Genomic DNA, 9,455 nt, shown 5'->3' with positions numbered 1-9,455 from the left:
TGTCACCAGAAGTCAACCAGCGAGCAAGTCAACTCGCAAGAACAAATAATATTATTAATATTTTGAATAATTATATATTTTAAAAATAATGTACAATTTAAACATAGTAGCACGATAAAATTTATATATTTTCATAAATATTATGAAATAATGACTACCAATATAAAAAAAATAAACAAAACAGTAAAAATGTAATAAAAAAATTAAAAATGATTATTAAAATTAAAAACAGTAAACACATAAGAAAATTAAAAAGTTTTTTGTTAATAAGTTTTTTTTTTAAAACTAAACACATAATAACAATATATATATATATATAAATTAGAAATAGTAAATACATAAAATAAAATAAAAACTAAATAATAAACAAATAATTATAAAAAATTTAAAAGGACATAATAATAAAAAATGTAAATACATTTAAAAAATTAAAATCAATAAACAAAGCCATATGTAAATACATTTATAAAAAATAAAAATAATAAACACATTAAAAAGAACAAAGAAAGCGAAAATCCATTTAGAGAAATCAAAAACAGTAAACACGATAAAATAAAATTTAAATACATTCATAAAATTAAAAACAGTAGATACATAAAAAAATAAACAACACAGTAAAACTCTAACAAAAAATTTAAAAACAATTATTAAAATTAAAATGCAGTAAACACATAAAAAAAACAGTATCTTGTTAATAAAAAAATGTAAAAAACATTAAACACATATAGCAATATATATATATATATATATATATATTAAAAAAAATAAAGACATAAAATATGTTCCTGCCGGTTGACTCGCTTCGTCGGTTGACTCGAACGGCAGCCTTTGGCCCTCCTATCTCTATTTGAGAATCGTACTTTCTTGATCAAAGAATCTCTCACTTGCAAAGGGCGCCTTGACGACCGTTTGCATTCCGACGCTCAAGTCAATATAAGAGCAAAGAAACACCAAGTGTATAAAGTAGTTTCAGTTTTAGAAACTATGTACCTTGCTAGGGTTCTTAGCACCCTTTATATAGGTGGAAACTAGGGTTTACCTTTGTTCCTTTACCCTTGTATAGGGTTCCTTAAAGAATGTCCATGCGCCGCTATTACATAATCTTAGCGTAATCTGGCACATGGAACTTCCCTTAACTAGAATGCAATGATTAACAGAATGGCCACCTGGGTACCAACTTGTGCACCAAGTCTCTGGGGTCATCTGTTCTGCGGGTGCCCTAAGTATTCACGTGCCATGCATGCAGCTATCTTCGGAAACCACCTAATGGGCATTAGCGCCTCCAAGGATTGTTTACACATGTCGCGCCTGAATGCGCTATACACACCACTTGCATGGATCCCTGGTGACTTAGGCTTTCCCCATATCTAATTTTCAACTGATAACTGTGTAATTCTGGGACCCACCTTACGTGGCCCAATATAACTGTTCAGACAGTCGACGTTCGATCTCTCCCTCTTCTGGCGAGGTCTGATGTCGATCTCCAACGTCGAGGTCTATGGTACCAATGTCCGAAGAATGACCAACACCCTGATATGTGTATCTGAGGCCCACCTTACGTGGCCCTTCTTTACTATCAGGCACCGATGTGCGGTGTCTGAGGTCAGTCACTAGAATCGATGACCGAGGACTGGTCGGTACACAAGCCCCCTAGTCTCGAGTTGTAACTTGTTTCAGCGAAGAGTGATGGAAGAGGCCCCAACACCACCTTTCATAAAGGGCACCCACAAGAGCGTCTAGGACAACCATTGCATGAAGGCAACCCAAAAGGAGTGTCTAGGACCACAAAGGAGCGTCTAGGACAACCTTGCATGAAGGCAACCACAAAGGAGCATCTAGGACAACCTTGCATGAAGGGCAACCACAAAGGAGCGTCTAGGCCAAGAGCAAGGGCGTTACGAATAAAAGGGAAACATGCCCAAGAAGCCCATCAAGTGTAGCTTAGTCTTAATTGTGGTGTAAATAGCATAGCCTTATGAACTTTTGATTAAAGTCTGTAAATTAGGATTAAGGAGGAGTTAACCTAGATTAGCTACGGTTTCTAGAAGCTCTCCACTAATCTAGGACGTCCATGTGCAAGTTAGGAGGCCATGTGCACCCATGTGCCATGTGCTCCATGTGCCTCCATGTGCTACTCTTTTGCATTTCATTTAGATTGCATTTGCTTATCATTAGGGTTAACCTTTATGGTCCTCCTTAGCTTATAAATGGGGAACCAACCTCATGTATTTTTTAAGATTGAATAGAGTATTGTTATGCTGCCAAACTTGTGCCATACACTACTCCTTGCCTAGCATCTAGGTTTTAATCTTCACTTCATCACCTTCAAAAGGGTTGGCCGAACCTCCCCAATTCCCCACTCTCATGCACCTTCAAGGCACCCATACTTCCTAGGAAGGCCTTGCTTCATCTCCTCCACTAGCTTCCGCAAGTTCATCACCAAAACGCAAAGAAGAGCTCATAGGAATGCCATCAAAGAGACTAAGTGATCGCCCTAGGCGACTTACGTGGCACTTGGTGACGGGGTGTGAACAGTACACCGAACTGACGTCTCACCACACTTTTTAAATCAGCGTACACATGGCAACATCAACGGCTATTGCTTGTTGGCGCTTGCGCTTCTTCTTATACTGTTTAAACCTTTAAAACCCTTACGCTCCCTTCACTGTTTCATTACTTTCACTCAAGCAAATCATTTCCAAGCTTTTCTCTCGTTCGAAACGTTCGTTTTTTTTTTACGAGGATTTTCTGTTATTCAGATATCATAGACATGGATATGGAAAAATTGATATAGCTCCCGAAAAGGACATTATATGGACTGGATTAAAAGGATCGGTCATTCAAAAACTCAGAACTTCAAACCTAACTCTTTCAAAGGTATGATCTTTACTCATTGATTGCCCTTGCTTTATGATTCCGCTGCTCATAACATGCTATAACTTTTCTGGGACTGTTTATGTTTTCTGCACTGTAGGGTTTTTGCATTCTACGTTTCCTATGCTTCGAGTCTCTGTTCTTTATCGAGTCACGCCATTTTCTTTCTCTAAACTTTCGTTTTTTCTTCTCTGTTTTAGCTTTTTTAAGATGACTCAACGGAACCCTTCTCCGACTTCCGCTTCTTCTAACTCAACTTCATCTCCAACCTCCGCTCCACCCTCGACACCACACCCTCCTCCTTCTGCCTCTGATTATAAGTCCCTATATCGTTGGGCAAGCCCTCTTAAAGGAGACCTCCAGCTTTACTTCCCTTGCGAGTATAGCTGCTTATAGGAAGAAATAAAAATACCATAAGTCACGTGTCTTTGGTAAAGACCACGACAAGTTCGTGAGGATGGTGCCCTGTAGGGTGGGCGAACCGGTGTGTGCTGACGAATCTTCAGACCCTGAGGGTCCCTTCTGCTTCGTTTACTCCACGGATTTCTGGAGACTCGGACTACGATTACCCTTCACCCCATTCGAGTGAGCTCTTCTCACTAGGTGAATGTCGCCCCCGTCCAACTGCACCCTAACAGTTGGGCGTTTGAGAGGGCTTTCGTAATTCTTTGCCACTGCCTTGGCCATACGCCATCGGTGGACGTGTTTCTTTTCTTTTTCGAGGCAAAGAGCCCGGGCCAGAAGCTGAGGGTCAGTTTCAATGGCGTCGCTAGGAGGGTGTTGTTGACGCTCTTCCAACAATCATACAAGGGATTCAATAAGGACTTTTTCAAGGTGTGGTGCAACCAGAGGGACCCCACTCTTCTAAATGGGTTCCCTCTTTACTAGGTGGAGAAGCCCAACCTCCAAAAGCCTAGGTGCCTTGAGGACCTCCTTCCCCAGGACGGGAAGTGTGCAAACTCCTCTCTGGCCTCCAAGCTCCCTTTAATATGGTGGAGTTGCTCAAATTTGAGTTTAGCCCTAAGGCCTTCAAGGGTTACATTGGTACCTTTCTTATTCCTGCTTCACGTTTGCTGCCACCTGCATGTCGTTCAATTTCTTACCCTTTATTGTTTTTATGCAGACATGGCCTTTAACGGGGATAAGAAGAAGAAGCTGGTCGCGCTGCTTGCCAAACGCCGGGATGCTGGTGCTGGCGTTGGCACCTCAACTCTTATAGATCTTCCTCCTTCTGCCACTTTTGCCCCAAACGCATCTGAACCAGCCCCTGATGGTGATAAGCTAAAGGGGGTGGTGGTGGCCACCAGTACCGAGGATGAGGACACCTCCTCGGGCCTTGTCTTCAAAAGACAAAGGGTGGGCGATGTCGTGGTGCCTGCACACTCTGCTTCTGATGGCCATGCGCCATCCTTCCACAAAAATCCTCCAAGCGCTTCTTCCCCTCGCGACCTTATAGTGCACGAAGGTGGGGGTGGGAGAGCGCTCCTGAAGATCGTGAGGCTCCTCCCGCTGTCGAGCTTCCCACCATCATCCAACATTCCCTCAGATGCTTTCAAGACACGGAGGTGGTGGAGAGCCTTGACGGGAACCTTCTCCAAGACTGCGTGGCTCAAGGCCTCGAGGATTTCCTCATCGCGTCCAACCTTGCTCTGAGTAGGGTGCAAGACGCACAAGACTTGCAGGCTGAGACGACGAAGCTGAGGGAAGAGCTAGCCCTCCAAGCCAAAGCCTTCTCCAACCACGAAACTTCCATGTATCAGGAGTTGGCGAACCTTCGTCAATTTGAGAAGGAGGCCAAAAGGCTTCTCTTTGAGAAGTTCCAGGAAGCCCTCCAATTGGAATCGAAAATCTTGCCTCTCCGTAACAAGGTGATCGATCTAAAGGAGAAGGTAGAGGGGATGCCGACCTAAATGGCCAAGTTGGAGGAGAGGGCCACCCAACGCGAAGTTCAGCTGGGGCAAGTGGAGGGGGAGCTGGTTGAGAAGGTCGAGCTCTTCTAGAAGACAGAAAAGGAACTCAACAACGATGTCGTTGATGCTTATGGCGAGGGGTTCCAAGATGCCATAGCTCAGTTTGCCTGCGTGCATCCTGAGGTGGATCTTTCCCCTTTCGCAGAGTCGAAGTAGGTCGTTGAGGGGCAACTCGTGCCTAGGGAGTAACCATCTTGTAATTTTAATCTTGATGACTCGTACCTTGTACATATAACTATGAACATCTGCTTATTTCTTTGATCTCTCTGTCTGAGTTGCTTTTACTTGTATCATTTTCGACTAACAACGTCTTCGACATAGGTTTATCTCGTATTAACTTTGACTAACAGCGTCTTCAACATAGATTTACCTCTTAGGTAGCACGCTTCACTCACTTGCTTCGGCTTCTCTTGACCCTTATCGTCTTCAGGGCTCTGGTGATACGTACGCAAACCCTTATCGGGTCTGATCTTTGTTGTACGAGGATAAGGAAGCTCCTCCTGCTGTTTTTGATCTTTGTCTCGCAAGATAAGGGAGAGGTCTCCCTACCGATCTCGCCTCTGCCCTCTTTGGGTCATCAGGCTTGCCTTGCTAATAACACTGGTGAACCACCCTGTTCTCGACCTTGCTTCGTGAGGGCAAGAGTGAACTTGATTGTTGAACCACATTGTCCGACATTGGTGTTCCCACGCAAGAGGGAGGTTCACTGAGGAACCATACTATTTCCGACCTTGGTGTTTCTAACCCAAGTGAACGGTTCATAATTATCCTCGTCTTCGTCCACGGGGTAGGGGAAGATTTTAACTGACTGCAACCTTGCTGTATGAAGTCAAAGGATAGGTCTGAACAAGTGACCGCAACCTTGCTGTAAAAAGCCAAGGGACAGGTCTTTAACTGACTGCAACCTTGCTCTAAAAAGTCAGGTCTTAACTATTGAACCATACTATTCTCAGCCTTGGTGAACTTACGCAAGAGGGAGGCTCACTGAGGAACCATACTACTTCCGATCTTGGTGTATCACTTCAAGGGAGAGGTTTATTAATTGTCGAACCATACTACTCTCGGCCTTGGTGAACTCACGCAAGAGGTAGGCTCACTAAGGAACCATACTACTTTCATTCTTAGTGTATCACTTCAAGGGAGAGGTTCGTTAATCTGCACTGTACAACGTATTTCTTAACTGAATAACAGAAATTTTATTGGGTGACCTCGTTAAAAAACCCTTATAAGGGAAAAAGAGTGTCCCCTCAAACTGTGTACAATGCAAAACATCTTAACTAAAATAAAACTTAAGGTTGGTCGCGTTCCAAGTACGAGGGATTGCACCACCTTCTAACGTCTCGAGCCTGTATGCTTCATTCCCAAGGGCCTCTGTCACTCTGAAAGGACCAACTGCCGAGGGCTCAGCTTGGAGTTGTACTTGTACTCTGAACCGACCAGTCCTCAGACATCGCTGACTACTAGTAATGGTGGGCCATGTAAGATGGGACCCACAAGCGGCGTGGGTCGCTGTCTCACAAACGACATACGCCAGGGTGCTGATGAGTGGTCAGATGTTGATCACCAGGATGTGTCGATGTGTCCTCGACACATAAGTGAGGTCAATGTGACATCGGGTGTCGAGAACTCAAACAACAGAACTGGACTACGAGAGGTGGATTCCAGACAACACATCAGTTATTAGTAATACCATCCATAGTTAAGGGGAAGTCCTAGGTCACAGAGAGCTCATGCGTGTGGTGTGAATAACGCATTCAAGCGCGACACAAGTAAAGAACCGCTAGAAGCGCTAAGGCCCATTAGGGTTGTGTTCCAGGGATAGGTTGCATGCATGGCACATGAACAGCTAGGGCACCCCCAGGACAGATGGCCCCAGAGATTAGGTGCACAAGTTGGTACCCAGGTGGTCATTCCGTTAGAGGTTGCACTATAGTAAGGGAGCCTTACGCGCTAAATTGCCCTAAGATTGGGTGATAGCGGTGCTAAGGCATACCCTCAAAAACCCTAAATGCGGGTAGTGGGAATAGCGAAAACCCTAGACTATATAAAGGGTAGTAAGAAACCTCACAAGGTACGCAACTTTGACGCAGTTCTTGAAACTAGAACTGAGATACACATTTCTGTTTCTTTGCCCCAGTATTGACTTGAGCGTCGGAGTGCAAACAGCCTCTAGGACGCCTCTTTGTCTTTGCAGGTATAGGGTGTTTGATCAAGGAAAAGCACGAATCTAGGCAGAGAGAATTGGGCGTGTGATCGTCGTTAGAAGCACAAAGGCAATCAAGTCAACCGGCAGGAACATACTCCATCCTCCTCTTTAAGGCTTCAACCTTAATTATGGCTTCCTCCCTTACTTCGTCTAGTAGGTCTAGGTTCACCTTTCTCTCTTCATTGGACTCTTCAACAACGAAGTTTTGGAAATGTGGCGAGTTCTCCTGGATTTTTACTGGAATCATTGCGTCTGAACCGTACACCAAGCTAAAGGGTGTTTCTCTGGTTGTGCATTGGGGAGTAGTGTGGTAAGCCCACATAATTCTAGGAACTTTTTCTGCCCAAGTCCCTTTGGCTTTATCTAGCCTTCTTTTAAGACCTCTGAGCAGGACCGGTTGGCAGACTCGACTTGCCCGTTCCTCTGGGGGTGTTCGAAAAATGAGAACACCTGCTTTACTCCCAGCTCCGTACATAGTTTGCCCAACTGTTGGCTCGCAAACTGGGTACCATTATCAGACACCAACCGTTTTGGGATTCCAAAGCAACACATTACGTTCTTCCACACAGAGTGTTGGATTTTGTGGTCTGTAATCTGCGCTACTAGCTCAGCCTCTATCCACTTTGTGAAGTATTCTATGCCAACCACGAGGTACTTCGTCTGCCACATTGCTAAAGAGAAGGGCCTTAGAATGTCGATTCCCCAAGTATGAAACGGCCATGGGCTGTAGATCGACCTAAACTCTTCTGGGGGCGCCTTGTGCCAGTCGGCATGTTGTTGGCACTGCTTGCATCGCTGTGCATACCTCGTGCAATCTTCCCTCATGGTTGGCCAGTAATATCTTGCACAAATGGCCTTCGACTAGAGAGATCAGCCGTCGATGTGGCTACCACATATCCCCTCATGTCGTTATGCCATAATGCGCGTGCACTGTTCATCACTTAGACACACTAGGATAGGGTGGGTGAACCCTTGCCTAAATAACTTTCCGTCAATCAAGGTGTACTTGGTCAAATTTTTCTTTATTCTTCTAGCCTCTGTGGGCTCTAGCGGGAGTATCCCATCGGCCAAATAGCGTTGGTAGGGTGTCATCCAAGTTTCTCCTGTTTCAATTTGGTAAACCTGCGACGACATCTCCCCAACAACCGGGTACACGCTTATTCTAGGCGTTTTCAACGTTTCCTGCGTTAACAACTGATGACTCCTCCTCACCCCTTCCGATGTGCTAACCTGCTGGACTTCTGCCATATTTTCTGCAGTAGTTCAAGGTGTCCTCAAGGTCTCCTGAAAAACTGTCCTCTGTCTGCCCCCCTTGCCCGAACTGGCGAGCTTTGCAAGCAAGTTTGTTCGGGCATTTTGTTCTTTGGGAACGTGGACTAACTCGAACACCTCAAACGTCTCCCTCAGAACCTGGACGTACTCCAGATATGCAGCCATCTGGGTGTCTTTAGCTTGGTACTCCACCGTGACCGGACCTGTGACTAGCAAGGAATCACTCTTTGCCAACAAACCTTTCGCACCCATCTCTTTTGCTAGCAGCATTCCAGCGATCAGGGCCTCATACTTCGCCTGCTTGTTATTGGCCTTGAAAGCGAACCGCAGGGCCTGCTCAATTAGCAACCCATCTAGTCCTTTCAAGATCACTCCAGCCCCGCTACCTTGTTGGTTGGAGGAACCATCTACAGAGAGTACCCATCTGAAACATGTTTCTTCTTGGTGTGTGGCTGCCGAGGAGAGCTCTACGACAAATTCAGCGTAAACCTGGCTTTTAATGGGGCCTCTAGGCTCATACTGCACATCGAACTCTGATAGCTCTACCGCCCATCGCACTATCCTGCCTGCCACATCAGGCTTCTGTAAGACCTTGCGAATTGGAAGGTCTGTCATCACTATTACAATAAAGCTTTGGAAGTAGTGGCGAAGTCTTCGCAATGAGAATACTACTGCCAGAGCCACTTTCTCTATGGCCTGGTATCTCACCTCTGGCCCCTGCAACACTTTGCTAACAAAGTAGATCGGCTTTTGCACCTGGTTATGCTCTTGCAGCAGAACCGAACTGATCACCTTCTCTGTTACTGTGAAGTACAGGCGGAGCGGAGTACCTAGCTGTGGCTTGCACATGACTGGTGGACTGGCAAATATTCCTTCAACTTTAAGAACGCCTCTTCGCACTCTTTGGTCCATACGAACCTATTGTTTTTCTTCAGGCACTGGAAATAAGGATGCCCCTTATCTCCTCCTGCTGATACGAATCTGAACAGAGCGGCCATGTGCCCTGCCAACTGCTGCATCTCCTTAACTAAGATCGGGCTCCTCATGGCTATTATCACAGTGCACTTCTCAAGATTTGCCTCTATCCCACGTTCAGTGAGTAGGAACCCCAAGAACTTGCCTGCTTCTACCCC

At 45.2% G+C, this 9,455-nt stretch overlaps 1 protein-coding gene across 1 annotated transcript; it reads right to left on the bottom strand.

The window, feature by feature from the left end:
• Positions 1-8,313: 8,313 nt before the first annotated feature.
• Positions 8,314-9,234, bottom strand: LOC137814794 (uncharacterized). The gene has a single exon (XM_068617703.1). It carries the CDS (start codon positions 9,232-9,234, stop codon positions 8,314-8,316), a length of 921 nt encoding a protein of 306 aa, XP_068473804.1.
• Positions 9,235-9,455: the final 221 nt, after the last annotated feature.

Source organism: Phaseolus vulgaris, chromosome 10 (assembly GCF_000499845.2).
Source record: "Phaseolus vulgaris cultivar G19833 chromosome 10, P. vulgaris v2.0, whole genome shotgun sequence".
Classification (NCBI taxonomy): Eukaryota; Viridiplantae; Streptophyta; class Magnoliopsida; order Fabales; family Fabaceae; genus Phaseolus; species Phaseolus vulgaris.
The sequence above is the reverse complement of the archived record's forward strand: the minus strand, read 5'-3'. Positions and strand labels throughout refer to the sequence as shown.

What these genes read in the sequence shown, in the direction of transcription:
- LOC137814794 (XM_068617703.1), bottom strand. Translation starts at nt 9,234, where the DNA reads ATGGACCAAAGAGTGCGAAGAGGCGTTCTTAAAGTTGAAGGAATATTT.